The following is a 22,305-nucleotide window of genomic DNA, read 5'->3' on the forward strand; positions in this document are numbered from 1 at the left end:
TCTTCCTCTGTGTTCGTTACGCCATAATTTAAAACCAAAAGCCAAACATAGTTTTAACTAATGCATTGTTTTGCTTTGTTTTATGTTTTAGAAATATGGCAAATTAACATCTTGCACTGGCTGCAGAGCTCAGTGCAGGTTTTTTGACATGACTCAGTGCATAGGACCTAATGGATATATGGAGCCATACTGCTCAACTGTATGCATGAACACACACAAATCAAAATATGCAAAATCACAAAGTAAGTGAAAAGGATGATGGCTTTTCATCATAAACAAGAGTAGACTTTTTTGAAGTTTGAACACTGGGGGAGGGGTGGTTTTGTTTTAGAATTCATCTATGCAGGTGTCACTTCATAGGGTTTTTAAACTTACTTAAAAAAAAAATAATCATCTTATATTCAGCACTAGTAAATGGACCCGTAGGGCATCACTTTAACCACTGGCTTTTTTGCTTGATGTCAGAAGCAGTTTTCGAACTGTCTTAAGGCACCCTAGGAAAAAATATTGAGACATAATGTGCTGTGATGTGTCACAGAATGGTAGTGCAATTTTCATGCATATGGATTAATATTCTCTTGTCTGTGCTCCAAATCTGCCCCATTTTATCTCCTCAAGCAAAAATTGTGCGAGGATAGAGGTAGTTACAATGTATATGATATTCTCTAGGTAAAATTTTTAATCTGGGTGAAAGGATCTGGTAAATAACTCAAAACATGTGTTCTTCAATATGCAAAGCAGGCATAGATCAGTTCAACAAACTCGAAGTTGAACATGCTCTAGTGAATTTTATAGATGAAGGTGCAATTTCATATTCCCCCCCCCCTTTTTTTTTACTACTATTTTGTGTTTATTTTGTTTGTAAACTACATTTTTCTTTTAGGTATGGGAATTATTTGCCACTTTTGTAATCGAAACTCTTTACCTCAATATCAAGCCACAATGCCTGATGGAAAACTGTACAACTTTTGCAGTTCCAGTTGTGTAGCTAAATTTCAGGTTAGCTGTTGTGTTAAATCTTTTCCTCCCTAAATATTTGTGTACCTGTGTTTGTGTTAAGTATTTGAATATTAAACTAACTTGTTTGTATATACATGTCTATGAGCTACAATTAACATAAATGCTTCTGGCTTATAACAGTTTTCTTTGATCAAAGTACTGTTTCATAATAATAACATTAGCTGCTGTCTTAAACTTATAAAATTGGATAATAACAGTCCATTTCTCCTTGATATCATAAGTAAACATAAAGCAATATCACTGCTCATCTTATTTTTACCTCCCCTGCCTCTTTATGGAGATGAGCCTTGCTGATTTGCATTGAAAATGAACAAATTCAATCTCTTCTACACTAAACACAATAACAACATTCTCATGTTGAACATTATACTAACAAAGGTGTGTCGTGCGGAATAGTGACTGTCTCCAAAATAAGAAGTTACAGCCTAAGCTATTAGAACATTTGTGGGTGAAGCTAGCCCTTTAAAGTACATCCAGAAACCAGAGCATTGTAAGCCTGATGATAGGCACAGTGGAGGAGGCTACTATGCTTCTTGAAGATGTCATATTTTTAATATGACTTAAGGTTAAAACATATGTAAAATGTGTTACAGTGATTAGGTGCTCAAAGAACATTTTTAAAGAAAATGTTTCAGTTTTTGTATGTAAAAACAGTTTTCCCAGATGTGCACTATGTAATTGGTGATTACCTCACGTGTTGTTGAGGAACAGTTACACCCACACAGGGTTTTCCCATTTGTCATTAAACTTCACTGTTTTCTCTTAACTGGAAAGCAAAGCAATCTCTTAATCACTTCTTTTTAATATACTCTGGATAGGATGTCCAGCATGTAGCCCTGTTCCCTGTTTCCATCCTAAGTAATTGACTAGATGTCTGTCAGTGCATCTGATTATAAAATGGATGGAGATTGTTGGTATGTAATGAAAAATCTGTAATACTTCTTGCAAACTCATTCAGCGTTTATTTTATTCCACGTGGTTTTAGTATTGATTGCAGCCCTGAGAACTCTCAGAACAAAACCTTTCTGTTACTTGAGTGAGAAAAATAAAGCTAATGAGTGACAAATACAGCCTGGCTCTTCTTGGATTTGCAGATAAGCAACACTTTTGAATATAACTGCTAGATCAGTTGGTGCCGATCATGGATTTCTGATCTTACTGAGACCTTCCTGATGCTTCTGTTGCGGTTTCAGTGCTACATGTAGATCTGTCTCTTCCGTGTTGTAGTGGAGTTTAATTAGAGCAGCCATACAGTCTGTGAGTTCTCACTAAAGACCAGGAATGGATGGGTGGTCGCTTGCTTGCTTAGTTTGCTCAAACGATTCTACCAGATTCTAACTTTTGATAGTTTTCATATATTCACTGTCTAGAAGAATAAAATGTATTAACCATTAGATAAGAATTGATTGTATGACAACAGCTTCTTTGTTCCGTTCATTTAGTATTTAGGTGGAAAGGACAGTATACCACAATGTGAGCATTGGACTGTAAGTGTTTCCTTGAGGCTTTTTTTTATATCTTAAGTGACATGTTAAGAGATTGAACCTAAATTGAGAAAATGGTTTAATCCATTTGGTCAATTGCAATGCTTTCTGTAATGGTCTTTTGAGGAGTGGCTGATTTGCTGTGGTGCTCCATATTTTTCACTGTTTACTAATGCAGATAACTTTTGTTTTAATTTTATGGCATTATATTAATCCTTTTTTCTTTCTGTGCCTGTTCTTCCCATATGTTATGAATGACAATTCTTTTTGTTAGGGATTACCTTCTCAGAACCGAGTAACTGCTATTTTAGGTCTGTCTCTCCCTTCTGCAAAAATTTTAGTCCTTTTGGTTTACAAATGAGTTGGAATGTTTAAATTCCCAATTTGTTCACAGTACTTTAGGGTTGATTGTCATTTTATCTTAGGAAAAACCTTTTGTGTTTCTAGCTAACTGTTGTTTTAACGTACTAAAACGTTTGAAAGATTCAGTTGAACTGCTTGTTGTGCAACTTGCATCCATACCTATATTCTCCTTTGTGTGGACAGCTTGCAAGAGCATTCATCCTTGTAAGAAAGAAGGGTAAAATAGGGAGAGTAGCCTGCTTGATGTGGTTTTTCTTTGGTAGTTGGTGGTAGAATAGTGTGACTGTATCTTGTCGTCTTTCATGCTTTGTATTGGGGGATGATACAGCAGAGTTAAGGACAGAACTGTTCCAAAGTTGTATTGTTTTAAGCCAGCATCAGTACCTTTACTGGGTTAGTTGAAGATCTTGCTCTGAACTTGTCTCTTAAGGAAAAATAAACTGCTCACTTGTTTATTGTAAACATGGAGGCTGTACTATGAGTGTCTTCCCAAAGTTGGCAACTGTGTAAATGTCTTAAAAGTCAAGCTATCTTGCAAAACACAAGTCTTTGCAAAATTTTTCAGATAACGTGTGCTAAAGATTTGATCCCCATCCCCCTTCAATTTATGGGTGTATCTAGAGTGTTGTAGGACCAATATGTGTAAGAATTTTAAATACAGCAGGTTTTAGCAAGTTACTCACTCTAGTTATTCACTAATATTGTGTTATCTTTCACCATCATTATGGTGTCTGTAAGTGTTCTTTGTTACATACCTTCTATCTTTCTTGCACACACACATACATGTATTTTAAAAAAGGAGTATCTTGCAGCAGGGAGCATGGAGGAAGCTTGTCGTTCTTGTCACAGAAATACTTTTCCAAATTTGATCATAATAAAAATAATGGAGGCTCCCACGCTGAGGCTGGAAGGTGGTCTCTGTGTGTGAGCGCATTAGGGGAGTGTTTGGTTCCTTCCCTGCTTAATTTAGTGCCCTTGATTTTGCCTGTGGAACAGTCATAGTGGATCACCACGTGTAAAAGATACCTTGTATGTAGTTGCTTCTCTTTTTACGCTAAGAATTACTTTATTCTTTCAAAGTTATTTTTTCTCAACTAGAAAAAACCAAACCAGACTGGTTACCTACTACCCACGTATACATTTATGTACAGAAATGTTTCCACAATTTGATTTTGTGTTGCTGTGAGCAAGGATAGCCCCTCAGTGGCTTGTGCTGTGGGGACAGGGGCAGGCCAGAAGCCGTGCTGCTACACTGGCTTTCTCAGCCGAGTCCTAGGCTGTGCCTGCCTACTCTTCATTAGTAATTTGGCAGCCGAGAGCAGTTTGAGGTGGTTGTATTAAAGGCTGAAAAGGGCTTTACAATTTTTCCCTTTGCTTGGCACTTCCCATGCTCTTGTTCAGGGCAGACTCAAAAAGTCAGATTAAACAACTGGTTTTTGATTGAATTTAAGATACACAAAAGACACATGTACACACACACACATATACATATATTTCACAGATATTTTTGATAAAGCACAACATCGATAAAACCTTGCTGTGTGGGGTGACCTGTGAAATATTTTTATGAATTTATGATGTTCTTGCTGCGTTACTGTGTGTAATAATGCTCCCAAATAATTCCTAGAGATACTCTTTAAGCACCTTGTAAGTTAGAGGCAAAGTAAGATGATGAAAATAGTGTGCATGTCATTTTGACTCATTAAAATACTATACAGAAGCAGTTCTGAATTGTAAGCAGTATAATGGAACTTTAAGGAGGTATACAGAATCATCTTGTGATTAACTCGGTTTTACAGCCATCTTTTACTTGGTTTAGAGATTTCAGTAATATGAATTCGGTTCTTTACTAATTTCTGTGGGAAAATACTTAGTTGAACTTAGGAGTTTATGATAAAATGGTTTTGTTTTAGAAATAGTAATGCTTAATTGTTGAGATTTTCTGGGTCTACTTTAGATGTAAATAATCTTTAAAACAAGTTTTAAACAGTCTCAAGTCCTGTTGTTTTCTCATCACTAGCTTTAGTTATTGTTCAGTTACTACCCCCCAAACTACTGAGGGCTGAAATGCTACCACAGCAAACAGTTGGGAAAAGAAATAAAAGCAGCCAACAGTGTCATATATCAGAAAACAACAAAAAAACACATGTAGCTTTTAACTTCTAGCCCTCACAATAGGCTGTTTTCATCCCGTATTTAAAGGTGGTTACAGACGTCAAAAAATATGGTTGCTCCTCAGTTGATGAGCATTTGATGCATTTAGTCTTTGTTCCTCCCTCTGTCTTCAGTGTTTTGTACAAATTGTCACATCTGCTAGTTCTTTAATCATTCCTGAACTGGGGGCGGTGGGTATACTTGCTTCTTGATTTCTTCTTGTTTTCAGCCAGAACTCCTAGGACTCACATTGTGCTTTCATAACCCACATGGCAGCACGTGCTGAGCATGGTGCTTGCTCTGGGAAGAACCTTGCAAAAGTCAGGTTGGACCTTGAACTTAAAATGTCTTTGTGGCTCCCCTGTTAGTACAAGTTTTCAGCTGCCTGTTTAGAGCAGCCAGAGTCTAGCAAACCTCTCTCAACCACAGGGACATTTGCTGGTTATCGTGGGAAAAATATGGCAATACTGTATGTGGGCATCAGACTGTGCTAAAGTTATTATGGGACAATGGACTGTTGGGATAAAGGTGGCATCTTTTCTGCTGTATATGGCATTTTGTTCTCGGGTCCTGTCTGTGATTGGGAAATGTGCATGCCTGCTTAATATCTGCAACCCCCTGGTACAGAATTGGTGCATCTGCATAAAATGGTACTCTGCACTGCTAGCTAGCACTTAGCTGTACCGGCCCACTTACGTGAGGGTTTGTGTGAGTAATCAATGCTATCACAACACTTTTTTTTTCTTTAGTGTAGGTGAACCCTTAGTAACATGAGAGTCTGAAGAAAAGTATCCTGTAACAGGAGTGTTGTACATTTTCACTGTTACGAGTTGGAGAGGCAGTAACAAATCTTGTCTGAAGAGTACTTGTCTTTAAATATATTTGTCTTGTTGCAAATGATGTGGGAAAGTTTGTTGAGATGGCGAATGTAAGAAATTTGTCCTCTAGATTCTTGAAGTGACTGTGATCACTAGTGATTCAGATTTTGTCTTGAACATTGTATGTGTGATACACCAATAGTTGTTGCTTGATGTAAGGAATGTCCAAAAGACAATGTTCTATAGGCACACAAGACCTACAGGAAGACTACAGATACTGTAAAACTGAGTTCTCTATCTACCTATTGCCTCAAAAATACACAAGTGAATTACTCGGGTCCAGAATTAAATTCTTATGCCTACTACAAATGCAATCTATAATATTTTTCTCAGTCTGAAAACCCTTAATCTTGTAGGGGCTGGCTCTTTAATGATTGCATCTTCCTGCCTTAGTGATTGAGATCAGCTAGGACTGTGAGCTAGTTTTCTCTTAATCTGAGCAGATGCAGGGTTTCTCACTGAAGGCATTTTACTTTGGCATTTGTATTTTTAAGTGATATGCTTAAGTAAGGTGTAGATCATCTACCTTGGTGAAGTTTGGATTAGAAAATACTTGTTTGTTGGTCTTTGAACTTCTGTGACCAAAATAAGGCAAGTGAAATGCATTTATCTGCAAATAACATGTTTTGTGGTTAACAAGTGTTCAGTTTGGGGAGACTTTTTTTGGCATTTGTCGTTTGTCATTACCCCTAAATAACAGCCATTAGAAAAGTAAGGTAGAAGAAGGAAGACCTAAAGTAATTATGGTGGAAGCAAGGGTAAAGATTCGAGCTTGGAAAACCTAAGATGACAAGGGAGAAGACTAACCTGCTGGGCTTTTGCCAGAAATGCTTCCAAATTTATTTATAACCTGTCAAATTCTCAAACACTGTACGCTTAATTGAAAAAACACATTTTAAAAGTAACTTTTTTAGTGATGTGTATATATATTTATGTCTTTCAGACTCTCAGTGTGCAGTCTTCAACAAATGGTCAGTTTGTTTCTCCCACTGATATTCAGTTGAAATGTAATTATTGCAAAAGTTCTTTTTGTTCAAAGCCAGAAGTACTGGAATGGGAGGTAAGGGGGCTTTTGGTGTTTTTAGAATGATGAAGTGTTTAAAAGTTTAAACCTTTAACTCAAACACAGTTTCTCTAGATAGCTATTTTATAAGTTATTGAAGCTTTAAAAGTTAAGTTAATAAAATCTACCTGGTTCTGTAGAATACCACTTAAGTTCAGTATGGATAAAAGCAGAAGTCTTTGTTCATAAATAAAAAATAAAAATGCATCTGTGGAATTTAAAGAAGAATGTAATTTCTCAGATCAGCTATAAGTTTGGAATCTGCTTTCATCTTCAGTTATTGTATGACTGTAGATATAATAGACCATTGTTACACTTCTCCATGAACTGAGAGAAGTATCTGAAGAGGATATGCTAAGATTGGCATATTTTCTGTTGAGAATTTTCATGTGGAATGGTAAGTATTTGAAGCACTCGCTGCCAGCTTGAGTGAGAGCTGTTAATTTTTAGCATTAGAAGTCATACCCTAATTGTGTGGTTGCACTTCTGTTTACTTTGCATGTTCAAGTCATGTCTTAATGGCAAACTGTTATTTAGAGTTGCACTATCCAGACCTTAAGATTTTATCATTAACCCTATTTGTGATGCTTTGCAACTTTGCATTTAGAACAAAGTGTATCAGTTCTGCAGCAGAGCATGTTGTGATGATTATAAGAAACTGCACTGCATAGTTACATACTGTGAATACTGTCAAGAAGAGAAAACGCTGCATGAGACGGTGAATTTCTCTGGCATTAAAAGGCCCTTTTGTAGCGAAGGTATGTATGTTTTATTTTTTTCTAAGGTATTGGTCATTGTAGCTTTATTGCAGTTGACTTACTATGTTAATTTTTAACGTTAAAATTCAAGGTAAAAAACTCTGTTGTACTTGAGGTTGAAGCAGAAATTTCTTCATTATTACTAGTGGTGTGCATGTTCCCATTAATTTATCTGATCTACTTCTGTGGTCTTTTGTTGAGTTTTTCACCACTTACTCCAGGTTAAGGAAGAGTGGGCAAGACTTTTAAGAGAGTGTGTGTGTGTACATGCATATATAAATATGCACAAAAAAATTATACAGAAATTCTTTTTTTGAAATTTATGCAGGAGCTATACCAACACTAACTGCATTGAGGAATGCCAAACTTTTTCTTTGATTAGTATTTTCAAAATCTGATACAACAGTGGAAATTCTGTGTGGCTTAGAATGGTTATTTAAGCAATAACTCCAGTGATGCCTGTTGGTGTATGTTGGTTACTGTTGTTATAATTTTCCTGACTAATGATTTGGATTTTTAAAGAGAAACCAAACTAAAAAGGAGGTATATGGGCATAAGATTCTATTAAGTTGCATGTTGTGTTAATAGAAACAGCAAAATACAGTCTTGACAAGAACCTATCTTTTCCACTTCTGATGAGCTGTCTTTAAATAATGGTATTTAATCCTGATCTTAGACGTTTACCTGCAAGTTTGGATGACCTATCTCTGGAGGATAATAGTGAATATTTTTTTTCTTTAGTTATAATAACAGTGCTTTCACTATCATTTGATAAACCTTGCTGAAGATCTCTGCTTTCAAGCAGATTAAATGGTGGATGTGCCAATTTACTTGTAGCAGGATCCTGTTAAACTGGAGAGGTGGGATGCAGGGCTGGAGGCAGCCTTCCCTCTGTGCCTTCCCCGTATAGCGATGGATTCTGCGGTCTTGTATTTCTGTTGAATGGAGTGTGGTGGCTTAGTTTTCTTGCCACCATTACTTTCTTCTTGCGTTATGGACTGCAAAGTGAGATCTGGAGAGGAAGAAAGGACAAAGCCAGGCCTTCTGGTTTTACAGTGTATCATTGCAGTGCTCAGTAGCATCTAGCTAGAAATTGTTTCTATGAATAAAACAATTCCACAGAATATATTATATGACAAGAGCAAACCTTTTTGGTCTGGAGATTACAAGTATATGCCAGTATGAATGTGAATGCTTGTAACTCCTTTCTTTTAAAGCCTGGAGGCTGTGAAATCAGTAAGATTGATAATGTGAGCTATGCCATATTGCTACTTCCATAGATATATTTTTGTATGAGGAGACTTGAAATAAGTGAGGACTTGCATTTCCTATTCAAAAATTTGAGGAAGGAAAGAAATAAAAACACTCTCTCCTGCGTAAATACATTTACTAAATGGAGGAATCTGTTGCTGGATGTCTTAGTGCAAGTCCTGAGTTTGCATCTGTTGGATTGCCACCTTGAGAGCAGAGATGGTCTCTGTGAGGATGAATACACCAAATGTTACCATTAAAACAAAGTTTTATCAGCTTACTGTGATGATCTGAACCACTGAATAGTAGAGAGAAGGTAGTCAAAAGCACCATGAAATAGACTGTAACTTGAATAAATATGGCACACATCTGCTAGCTGTAGCTTAGGTCTACTTTTTTATGATGCATATGAAAAAAAAGTTGGCTGTGTTACCCAAGGAAGGTAAACTGCTGACCTGGACAGAAACTCTGTACAAACAGCCTAGGCCCTGTATTTTAAGGGAAAACCAAGAGCTGTCATTGATTGCTGCAGAAATAGTGGGATCCAAGAGGTAACAGTGTTTAGATCTGATGTGGGGAGGAGAGGGCCAGGTCTTCAGGTGGACTGAGTGGATGTCAACAAATAGAAGTTCCATCATCAGAGGTGATAAATTTCTCTTCCCCTTTTTCCAGGCACCCAAATACCACTGTTCTTCCTTGATGTCATAACCTTTTTCCAAAAATATATACAACTGTGTAAAGTAGAAAAACTAGTAGACGTAACAAACTTGTTGGATATGGAAGCCATGCTGGTTTTGATAATTGTGAAGTGTTTAAGAAACTTTACCAACATAGATTATTTTGTTGAGCATGGAATTATTCTTCACCCCAGAAGACAAAAATATTACAATTGGAGAAGAAATAATCTTGTGTTTAGTCACAAAAGTTATTGGCATTTTTTGGAAGAAATTGGACTCTAAAGGGAAAATACTGGAAAATTTCAGGTATGTGTTTTTAGAAGAAGGCTCCTAGATGAAATCCACAGAAGTTAAACAGGTGTTGGAAGTTTCTGTAAGAGTGCTTATTTGTTGGTCTCCAAGCAAATTGATGGGGAAGCATATTAAGATCAGCCACAAAGACCCCTTGATTGCTTATGATTCCCTAGCTGGACTAGCTGGGGTACTGAAGATGTCATTATTCCTCTGCTCGCATTCTTCATACCTGAGGTTTTTTTACACATGCAAATATGTATATATTTACACAAAAACCCTGGCACCCACATTAAAGTCTCTGGGGTCAGTGTTTCTGTGCAGTTTCATTTCAACTCCGTTTCTTTATATGTTTCTCTTCAGATATTTAAAAACATGTGCATTGACCAGCTGAAACTTCCATTGCAGTGAGGTGTAATTAGAACTGACCTGTCATTTGTACTGAAGAGGATTATTAATTCTTCAGTGGGGTAAACTATGCTTTTTCTGTCCAAAACTCAGATGCTACATGGAGGTAGAATAACCTGAATGGAATAGGTGAAAGAGTTCAATCTGTTCCCCTGGTGCTGAGGCTTTGGAAGTTAAACTGCCCTGGTGTTTTGCCACTAGAATGCCTCATTCCACAATACCAGTATCTAAATAAATAAGGTGTATGTTGTATATGCTAAAGCAAGAAGATAGAAGTTGCTTGTGGGTTTTTATGTATGTACTTATAGGTGCATGAATGACAATTGAGGACAGGCTCTGCAACTTTTTAATCCTGGGGAATTCTTAAAGTTACTGAGTGTTGGGTTTTTTTAATATGTATCCCTTCTGAGGGTCTAGGCTCTAGGATAGGTCAGTCTTTGGCAGTCCAGCAATGCAACTATTTCATGGTGAGTATCACCATAACTTTTTTGCAGACTGATTTTGCATTTCGTTAGTCTTTTGAATAGAACTAAGTATTATGATTTAAATAACACAGGCTTTGTAATAATTTTATAATACGAATTTTAATAACACTATATCCAGTAGTCTGCTGCTTGAAGGCAGTGAGCTATGGAGTAACTCGGTTATCTGATGCTTGGGAGTTCCTTTCAAATGGATAATACAGATAAGGCAGCTATGAAACTAGCACTGTACTGTCATCTTGGTAGTATAGAATTAGGGATTCTGCAAGTTAAACTCAATGTAGACTATTACGATGTTTCATCTAGTTAGAGATAATCCCTTTTGAAACACTGTAGAGCTGACAAGCAGAAAAAGAAATCTAGGAAATTAAGTGACTTCAGAAATGAGTATGTCTAGGAAAGGTGTATATATAGTTAAAGCACTGTAGATTTCAGTGGCGTTTTTCCAACCATGGCTACACAGTGGGTTGTTTGGTAAAGTATGCTATTAAATTTTTAGGTTTTAATTGTTGGATGTATATGAAAACACTAAAGATACTGGAAAGAGCCTAAACACGAGCACATTAAATTTTATACAGATGCTTAAGTGTCATGTTTCATAACCAGTTAAGAAATAACCTGAAATTTATAGCAGTTCCTGCTGTTTCTAGAAACATAAACAAACTGGTTTCAAAACTGATGTGTGATATGAAGTGTTGTTAAAACTTGGTTGCTGGGCTTCTCCAGTAGGTGGAGAAACAACAGCACTGAGGAAAAGTTATATGCTGGGCTGTGCTGAGCTCCTGCGTTCCCCTGCGTGAAGGGGTTGCCATCAAGCCTGCTTGAACCTCTTAATTCCTGTTTCTTGGTTTAGTTATTGTTAAATGTGAGAGCAACAGAAATTGTTTAAACACAGCTTTTTTGTAGTTTACGTTATCAGCTTACCTCTTTTTAGAGACACTGACAGACCTTATAAAAGTAAAATGTGCAGAATTTGGGTTAGCATACTTTCTGAAGTTAGAACTTTCTGAAGACATCCGTTTTTATGAAAAATCTTAAGGCATAATTACTACTCCCTAACTGCATGCTACTTTGTAATAGGACCTCATAAAGCGATTGAGGTTTGATAAATAGTATAGAATGTAGTTAGAGGGAAAAGAAATTATATTTAGTATATGTAAAATTTCATATCACAGTTAAGCGTTTTACATAACGAAAATCTTCTGTTACAAGCTCTTGGGTTTGTGCTTCACCGACCTGTTATTACCTACCTCTCTGCAGCTCTGACGTTGGCCTACCATGTTAAAAAACTCCTGTGCTTGCTATGATGCCTTTTCAACTGTAGCCTCCTGTGTTGGGCAGTTTTATTCTGCTTCTGACCGCGTTCTTTGGCGGTGTCCCTCTTGAGAGAAATTCCAACCTGAAGTATCAGCTTCCTTGTGGCTTTCTTTTGAAGGTTTATTTGTTGCTGAGTTGGAATATCCTGGCAAAAGGAGACAAGTGAAAAGCAAAACATGTTAAATACTGTAAAATGTATGATCCATAAAAATGCTCTTCACAGCTGCAGGAGTCTTGTTGTTACTGAGGGAGGGTATTCCTTTCCCACAAATCAGGTTAGTAGATAAGTGGGAGTCAACTTTGGAGGGATTTTTTAAGGTTCTTGAGTTATTCTGAGAGACTATGATCTCCTTTGTCTGCTATGGACAACAGTTACAACAGGAAATCTCTGACTTCCGTTTGAGCTGCGGCAGTTTTTGTTGGAGAGCTCTCGCACATTTCATGCATTGTTCTGAACAAATTGTGTTACTGTAAAAGCTCAAAGTTACTTTTCTGCTGATGAAAATGAGTTACTGAAGAAAAAAAAAAACAACAAAAAAAGACAGCGTATTTAAATGGGAAGAGTCCTTTATGAAACATTTAACAGGCTCCCTTGCTGCAGAAGCACCAAGTGAAGGCCCTTGGCTATGCTGAAGGGGAGCACAGGTCTACACCTTCCAGACAAGCACACGTGAAAGAGCTGGTTCTTGCAGTGTTTCACTTACGGAAGAGTCTGATCGTGTGGATGTAGTTTCCAATGAGTGCTTGTTGGATGTGTATCTTCTGGAATTACTTGAAAATTTTAACTTGTTAACCTGGATTTTGATACTTTTGGCAGCATTCTTGTGGTTTAAAAAGTCAAAAGGCAGAACTATGCTGAGGAAGAGATTGATTGTTTATCTTGCCTCTGTCTGTAGAGGGAGAACGTTGATACTGTTAATGTATTGTCACCTAAATTTTGAGTACAAGCTGTGCTGAATCTTGAGATTTTTTGGTTCATGGAGAGCTAATTTCTAACATGGTAAAGAATATAAAGTGAAATCCTGTGCATTGTTTGACTGCAGGAGTTCTTGTTATATTGGTGTTCTTCAGTGTCAATTCCACTAAGTCTTTGAAGAGGTTTGAGACAGTTACTTAAGCGAATATGGAATATTGCAGATAAGGACTGATGGCATTTTAAGGTGCTGAGATTATAAGCACACGAAGAAGAAAGCTTATAAAGATGTTTCTTATTAACCTGAAAGGATAATCAACTTGAAAAGACTTAGGAACAAGCAAAAACTCATTAACTGGAGGGGAGTAGGAGGGAGGAGAAAGGAAGGAGCTAGTATCTAACATTAGAAAATAGTAGGATAAACTGAGGATGTATAAAAGTTGAGTTGAACAATAAAATAATATTCTTAAGCAGAAGACGAGGAAGGAAGTGGGATACACAGTCTTTCTGTTATTCAGAGAAGATGGGGTCTCTTTTAACGGTAAACCAAGCAGGACCTGAAATTGGTGGCATTGCATCTGTTTTCCTAAGGATAGTGATGTTTATTATGAAGCCACAGACAGCAGGTGATAGGAATGTGGGTATGGAAGAGGGGGCTATTGCATTCAAATCAATGCAGATGGAGGCAGCATAAAGATGTGGATGGAACATAGCTCCAGAAATCTTCCAGACCTAGCCTGTGATGCTGCAGGCTGCTTGATACTACAGGTGGTTTGTCATACAACAGGCCTGTTGTTGTTCTTCTCTAGATGAAGTTGCTAAAGGGTAACAGTTGAAGTTATTCCAAGATGAGAGAGCAGCAAGTCTTGTATGTTGCTTGAAGGAGAAGAAGGGAGTCTAGTAGTACAGCCTTTCCAAGGTAAAAAATTAATTGCTTTTAGGATGGAACAGTTGCTTTCTATAGTACAGAGAAGAACATCTTCTAAAAAGAAACTGGTGTTGAGGACTTGGGAGATGTTTTTAGTTCAGCATTCCTTTTTCACAGCTGTTTGAATGTACAGAACTTCCCTCATCCAGGTAGTTGCTGCTGGTAGAGTAGGGTCAGGTTGTTAGTAGCTTGTTTGCTCTGAGGCTGCAGATAGTCGAGTGAAGCAGGTTTCCTACTGTGGGTAGCTCTGCAGGACTGGACCAGATAGTTCTTGGGTCTGCCAAGAGAAGGGATGCTCTCTTGACCTGGAACACACTTGAAGAAAAGGTTTGGAGGAACTTCTCGTGTGTTGTCCTGTCAGTAAGCTTCTGTTGCATGTGCTCCAGTCCTTACCCTCTCTCTAGAGCTGATGTGGGGAGCCAAAGTTCAGGGCTGTTGGAAGGAGTAGGTTTTGAGGTGAGTTTTGATTGGAAGGCAGAATTCTAATAGCACAATTAAGGATGTGTTACGTTGATTTAGCAGGTACTCAGCTGCTTGGTTTTTTGTTCAGATTTGAGTAGGAAATACTTTATCTGAAAATGCTCCTTATTGTTCTGTCTGAGACAGTTGACCTGCAGGGTGGTGGTCTGTTAGAATGTTGCTAAAGAACGTAATTGATTACCTGTGTAGCTTGAATGAAATGACCTGCAGTTACATTTTTGTTCCAGATAAGAGCTGTTTTCTCCTAGTGTCACTGTAAAGCACTAGAGATTTCCATGTGGTCACACTGTAACTTATGTCTGGTGTTATAGCAGAAATCCTGAGGAACTTAGGCTTTTACTTCTATCTTTTTGTTCAAAATGTTGGGGCTGTGACCTGTTTGCCTTAGGCAGTGTTTATACCCACAAAACTCAAGTCACCACGGGGGTTAGGCTCACCAAACCCTCAGGATTTTGGTGTTAATATTGGCAAGGTCAGAAAACTGGTGCATTTGATATTGCTCAACCTCAACATACTATCAGTCAAAGCCCACTTCTTGGTCACATCTGCAAAGGCAGCATGGATGTTGCTGCTCTGTTAATTGAGGATTTACATTGTGTACCATGAAGACCAAGTTGTTTAAGCTTAGAATCTGTTTTGCCAAAGGTGAATACCTTTTTCCATACTTCAAAGAACGTCTTACTATTCTAATCAAAACCATAGCATTATAATAAAAAGTTATATCATAGGTATGCACAGAGCACCAAGGACCTAATTAAAATACATGCTATAAAAATAAAGGCATTTTGTTTTCCCTTTGTCTGAAGTGGCAAGATTTTGAAGCAACCAAATGTTCTGTGATCAGGTGGATTAAGTTACCTATTACAAAGACATAAAATAGTATCAGACAAATATGAAGAATTTTGCTCATGATGTTGCAGAAGGAAAGGCCTGTACCCAATTTGGAGGTCTTCAGGGTTGTAACAATCTTCTGTCAACATGAAGTTTTTTGAAGATGGATTTTCTGTCTTCTGTAGAGGCTTCCTTCAGCAAGAAGCCCTGCAGTCACCAGTCTATAAAGAGCCCCGTGGCTTTCAGGCATTTAGTCTTAAGGGCTGGAATTCTGGACGTTTTGTTTCCCCTGATTTAATATTCACTGCTCATTATTTTCCATGAGTCGCGGAGATGTGGAAGATATTTGACTCTCAAATGGAAAATTTCTTACCTGTTGCTTTTTCTTTTTTTCTTTTAATCTAACAGTGGTATCATCTTCAGTTTTATTTCCTGTGGTCTAGCGGCCAAGAAAAAGGTCAATTCCTTTTTGTAGACTATTTAGCCAGGTGCACATAGCTCACCTCATTGATGGTAGAGTACTACGAATCTATAGTCTTGAAAGGTTGGTGCAGCACTGAATGGCTCTTCTAAGACAAAGCTGAAGAGGAGGGTACATTGCCGTGCTGAGCTATCTCGAACTGTAGAGAACTGAAAAGAATCTGGTGCCCCGCACAATAATGAGGGATACAGCTATCAGAAAAAAATACTGGCAAGAAATTTTCAGTGCTTTAAGGGGTGCTTTTCATAGTTTGCATACACTACTATCTTCAGGATTATTATTTCCTTCAGAATGGCGCATTTAACATCCAAATTAGTTGCACTGTAAGGATGATTGCTTGATTTGGCACTTGAAATCTGCACTGTCTGTTTTGTGTGTTTATATTGTTGTTAAAGAATCAGATACATAACTAAAAAAACCCCACCAGTTTATAACATACTTACTACCTATAGTGTCTTATTTGTACGATATTCTACAGTTGTTCTGACGTTGCTAGCAAATCTAATTTGTTAGTAAAGTTTTTAGCATTGCGAGTTAAAATTCCTTAGTAACCTGTTTTTGGAAGATAACTGCCTGCTGCAGCTTCCACTTGTTTTCTTGTGCTTTTAGTGATTTTAAAAATTGTATCTCATTTGCACACATAGGCAATTCTATCCTAATAGGCAACGGTACAAGTAATTTCTTTGAAATACTGAATACATTGTAAAAATAGTATTTTTGTATTCTGTATGCCAGAGGAGGTGCAGCATGTATGTTACATATTGAGTTTCATAACAGAAGTAAAGAAGTCTGCATGTGTTAGATGATATGCCATAGCAGAATGGGCACTTGGAAGACTTGAGTTCTGGTCTTTGGTGGTACTGTGATATTTGAGAGATCATAAAAAAAGGTGCAGTACTTAGATTGGAGGTCTGTGTAGATGTTTTCTCATCCCTCCAGTGTTTAATATAAACAGCTATTTCGTCTTCTCATACTGTTTTCTTCTGTAAAATTAGCACAATTAAAGAGATACAGAGTGGATGATACAGGCGTCAGCTGAATAGACGCTAGATTTGAGGTAGTTTAAATACATTATATTCTCAAAATTGCCTATGCAATAGCTACAGTATTCATCTTTCAGTGCATTTAATATCTTAGAATATCTTTTCTAATTTGTTTGAGGGAGGATCACATTATTGAAAAATATGGCTCTCATTATGGCAACCATAAAATTATGATTGCATAGCAAATGCAAAATCTAAACCAGAACAAAACAAAAAAACAACCCAAACCAAAAAGCCAAAACCAAACACCTGATGTGAAAAGAAAATACAAGACATTAATTGCATAGAAATCCTAAACAAATTTAATATGTAAAATCCTGTGATTGCATAATTATTCTCAGTACTGATCATTGCTTACTTTATAGTTCTAATTTTTAATAAATGCCTCGGTTCTTAGGTCATCTTGTACCTATTAGCGTTCTTAAAAATGAAGTGGTCTTAAGTGGTTTGTTGTATTGATACGAATAAAAGTAGTAATAGAAATAAGTTGATCCTTGAAGATAGGGTATTGTTTTAGTGCATGGTGGTGTTTGGCTTAAAATTTCTGCTTGTCATTTTCTGGATATCTAGCATTCTGAGAATGTGTAACTGAGCAATGTAATTCCAAGTCAATGCTTTTGCATGGATCTACATGAAAAGAAAAGTATGTATTTTTTCTGACTGTTTATTTGGGATTTGATAAGCACAGATTCAAGCGTAGTGTTTTGAAAAAGATATGGACGCCACATGAAACCATAGATTTGTGCAGGAAAGGTATTCAGGTAAAAATGTCTTGAAATACAGTCTGTTATGCAACCTGAATTTGTCTGAAGCCCCAATTGTTAGCTGTTGTTGTATTCATTTATTTTTCAATATTTTTAATTCTTAACTGTGATATCTCTCTGTAAAAATTCCTTTGTTCCTAATATTTAAAATCTGTTTCCAGGCTGCAAGCTGCTATATAAACAAGACTTTGCAAGACGGTTAGGACTGAGATGTGTTTCTTGTAATTACTGCTCACAGCTGTGCAAAAAGGGAGCAACTAAGGAACTTGATGGTGTAGTGAGAGATTTCTGCAGTGAAGAGTGCTGTAAAAAATTTCAGGACTGGTACTACAAGGCAAGTAACTCAGAATTTTTGATGAGAGCTCTGCAGTTAAAAAAAAAATGCACATATGAGGATATCTCAAGAACTGTGCAGCAAATGGATTACTTCAGCAAAGCATTTGCTATACAATAAGCAAATGTATTAATTTCATGGCTTGAGTTTTCTTAAATCTTAGAGCAGCATTTCTATCATCTGATTTTATTAATTCGTTTGGCAAGGAAGTCTTGAGTTACAGAAAACCAAGAAACTACTATGTATATTTGTTTCTTTACAATTCCAATTTTTTCTTCTCAAATGATACCATAGTTTTCTTGTCAGACCTTCTTAAATGTGTATTCAGAATGTTGAAAACACTGTTAATAGGAGCTGGATGATACCTTGAGTTGACTGACAATAAACTAGGTTAGTTTTTCTTGTTCCTGTTTTTGCCTCCTTTTTTGCCTTTTCCCTTCTCTCAGTTTGAAGTGCAGAGGCTTTCATTGTTCAGTATTTCCCAGTGGAAAGGATGCCAAAGGGAAAAGCAAGACCAAATGGATTTCTAATAAAAGTTTAAATCAAACAGATGGCAGGTATTTCTAAACCTCTGGAAGCTTAACTACCTTGTGAAGCTCAACCAACAAAGAGTTCATGTTAAGAGGTTTTTTGGGTTTATTTTTTGAAAGAAATAAAGGTGAAATTGGACTGGCTTTAACCTGCGATTAGTGTCATGGATAAAATATTTGATCTCTGGTGTGAACATCCCTGAAAGCTACACTAATATTAAAACAAGAACTACACTTGTGGATGCAATTGCAAAAAAGGCAGTACAAAATTAATCATCTTCCTAAAACTCTGTAGACAGCTTGGAAGGTTGCAGTGTTAGAGGGCTGGATAGAAGTCCTGTAATTCAAGATGATTTGCCTACCATAAAAGAAGAGAATCTGAAGACATACTGTTGGTTTAGAATGGCTGGTTCTGGAAATGCTACAGCCAAACATTATAAAGTCTTCATTTTGAATAACATATGTAGGGTCCTGTTAGACATTCCTGAAAGAAAACTACTGAAGACCAGAATGTGTTTCTCCTGTGTCATGTGAAAATAGGGTGATAAAGCTTGGCTACAAAGTTCTTAAACCTACTAAAATGTTAACTTCATATAATAATATTTAATCTATATGTCTTAAAATTTGGGGTGTGGGTAAAAAGTGCCTTCTGATAGGGAACTGAATAACGCTTTGGTGTGCTTTAGAAATCTAATACAGTCTGGAAGTGTGCCTACCAAACTAGTTTCATGTACATAAACTTCTGTGGAAGCTTTGATTTCTGATTCAGATTTGAGAACCACTTGAAAACTCTTGACTTGAGGTTATCCCTCTGATCTGTGGGATAAAGCAATAACATAATTGGCCCGTTAAGTCTGCTGAAGGTACTGCTGTTGGTACTGTGGTAGAGGAAAGTTAGACATGATGCTATGAGATGGCAGTTTAACCTGAAGAGATGTGCTGATGAGTAACAACTTTTGATACTTTTGATGATACTGAAGTGTTAGGTGTTTTTACTTCTTTAATCTTTTACTTGCTAGAGGGACTAGCATTACGTGATGATGAATTCTTGATAGTAATTTTTTTTCAAATACTTCTTAAGGCCTTTGCCTAATTCAGTTCTGGTTATAAAAGTTTGGGATTTATTACATGGGGAAGGCATGTAATAGGTTTTGGGAAGTTGCATGTTTTGCTAAAATTGTCTTTTTTTCCCCTCCACATCCTTGCTGGTAACTTCTCCCTCTTCTATAAGACACTCCATATACCTTAGGTTTGGTAGTGCATTGTTAACTGGTGTTCTTATCTAGCTATAAATAGATAATGATCAAAGTACAGGAAGACAGAACAGATACGAACCACTCCCTGAACTTGTACTTCATTTGCTGTTTTGTCTGTGAGCTTTTTAAAAGAATAAAATCACATATGTATGAGCTTTGTCTAATCTATACTATGTCCCGTGTTACCCTGGAGTTCCAATGAATGTATACATGAAGAGAAATAAGTAGCAATACTGTAGTAATGTTTTAACACCATCATTGTGTTCATTAAGCAAGTGTTTTCTTCATCTTCCTTGTCTACTCTTTTTTTTACGGGCACATCTTTCTCATGTAATAGTATCTGGAAAACATCTTAACTTTTAAAAATAATTAAGTATTATGGGAGAACATCCCTGAATGCCAAAATTCTATTCTCAAAAAGCCAGAAGAAGGTAGCAGTGGTAGAAGACGGTTATTTATAAGTATATCAAACTTACCTAGAAGTGTTCTCCAAACCTAATTTGAGGGATTGAAATGTAAAAGAATAGCTTAGTCCTAATCGTCTGTTGGGTGGCAGCTACAGTTATCAGTTGGTGCCAAGTTCTAAGGAAGTTTCTGCTGTATGGTGTCCATGCATCTTTTAAAACGAGAGGTAACATTTTTGGTGTCTTGAGGTTAGTTCCCCAAGTTATTGGAGCTCCTCCTGTAAACTTCAATTGCATGCCATGGTTTGGATGTTAATCTGAAAAATATCTAGGAAATGTCTATATAAATATTTTAGTAGCCTCATGTTTGATGAGAATTTCAATCATTTAATGTTACTTATACTAGAGCATTGAAAATAACTTGAAAAAGTATACAGTTCCGAGATCAGCACAGAAACATGTTTCTTTAAATATACATTGTGAAACATTGCTGAAAATAGCACAGCTGAAGTGCGCTTACAGGTCATTCCAGGCTACAGTGGAGTATTGATTGGGCTGAGCATGTACAGCAATGACTGTGTACCCAGCAGAGGTCAGGTGTCTTCAGCAAAGACCAAGTAGGAGGTGGGGAATTAGTCTGAGGAATAGAAAAATCATTGTGGCTGGTGAGCTCAGATGGCAGTGATTGTCAGCAGGGGTACAATTTGAAACTGTGGAGCCAGCGTTGATCTAAATGGTAAAGGTAGCAAGACAACCTTGTGGAATTTACCTTGTCCAAGTTTAGGCATTGTATATCTAGGCATCTCAATTTCAAGTAGGCACTGTTTCGGTACAGCTGATCTCCCTTCTTCTATAGTCAGTCACTCTCTGGAAACATCTCCTGCTGCTTATTTACTGTAGACAGCTGAGATTAGGTCAAATTAGTAGCCATCCAAACCATTGGAGAACATTTAGGAACAGGTCAGGGGGGGATTAAAAATGTCAATAAAAGCCCCACATGTGAAAAAATTGTTTTTAAACCAAGTTTGGGGAAAACATTAGTGATTTATACTAAACACCATGCCCATTTGAATGTGTTGAAGTTGGACTGGGGAAAAGTCTTGGGCTAAAAAGCAGTCATGAGTGGCAAAGAAATTATGTGTAATTGAATCACAGAGAGTATGGGTGGACTTCTGGCAACACAGAAATAGAGCAAAATACCTGAAGGCAGGTATTTTGGAGATTCAATTAACATGTAGTGCTAGTTACCCAGAGAGAAAGGGGAAGGAAGGAAGGAAAAAGCAGAAAGATCATGAATTCACACTTCTGCTTTCAGTTAACTTTCATGGTCAGGGAAGTTGGGGAGAGCAGGCAGATAGTAGGAAGGTTCATTGCATGGAAGGATGTATGGTATTGACTGCTACCATGATTATGGAAATGGTAGAACTCCAGTGTAGCAGGTGCAGGGATGCGAAGTGAAGCATCCTTATAAAAGAATCTTGGTCTTGCTAAGGAAGAGTAATTTCCATGTGGAAGCAAACAAAAATATTTTTCACATAAATACCTTAGTAGCAGCCTAGGAGAGACAGTAATACTTATTCAAATATCTAAACAAAAAAGCAGAACAGGGGAGGGAGAAAACAATTGCGGGAGGGCTGTAGTTGCTGCATTTGACAAAATTTGTCACCTTTTTTTTTCTTTGAGTGAGAAAGTTGAGCAGATAGTGGTGCTTTGATAGTCAAGCAGCGCGTAGCAGGTTAGAATATGTGGGCTTTTCCGTACACAGGTCAGCTGTCATTCTTAATCAGTGTTAGGTGGGCTTGAGATTTAAAGTTAGAGTGAATGATACTTTATCTTTTTTTTCTACTGGTATTTCAGCCTTTTGGTGGCTTTGAAAGATGCATTTGCATTAAAGGTGTGAATTCACAGTTTCCCTGAACTGATAATCTAGGCTATTTTGGCAACACTTTACACTTCATCTTCTTCCCCGCTCCCTTCCAAGAATACAACCTACTTGCTCTTTTATCCCACTGAGAATATCTCTGCTGCAAAATGAACTGTGGGTCAGCATCAGCCGAAAGTCACAGTGACAAATGTAATAAAAATTGAGGGAGGATGAGGGAAATGCCGTGCTGGAAGGTCCCTGCCCTTGTGTAACCTACAGGTGCATAAGCACTACTGCTGACACCTGCACGGAGGAGCGGGGAAGAAATATC

At 37.2% G+C, this 22,305-nt stretch overlaps 1 protein-coding gene across 16 annotated transcripts in view; it reads left to right on the forward strand.

The window, feature by feature from the left end:
• The window catches only part of ZMYM2 (zinc finger MYM-type containing 2), a 117,421-nt gene that overhangs the window by 73,542 nt on the left and 21,574 nt on the right, over positions 1 to 22,305 (forward strand). For 15 of the 16 annotated variants that reach the window (XR_013926348.1, XM_080377224.1, XM_080377221.1 and 12 more), the window contains 5 exons: positions 92 to 242; positions 884 to 999; positions 6,843 to 6,959; positions 7,570 to 7,720; positions 17,748 to 17,920. Coding sequence is in view for 15 of the 16 variants with exons in the window: in XM_080377224.1 (XP_080233350.1) it covers positions 92 to 242; positions 884 to 999; positions 6,843 to 6,959; positions 7,570 to 7,720; positions 17,748 to 17,920 (708 nt within the window). In the remaining variant the exon portion in view is untranslated. The remainder of the gene's footprint in view (positions 1 to 91; positions 243 to 883; positions 1,000 to 6,842; positions 6,960 to 7,569; positions 7,721 to 17,747; positions 17,921 to 22,305) is intronic. The other variant, XM_080377226.1, reaches the window with a different exon arrangement.

Source organism: Falco punctatus, assembly GCF_963210335.1.
Source record: "Falco punctatus genome assembly, chromosome: 2".
NCBI classification, from domain to species: Eukaryota; Metazoa; Chordata; class Aves; order Falconiformes; family Falconidae; genus Falco; species Falco punctatus.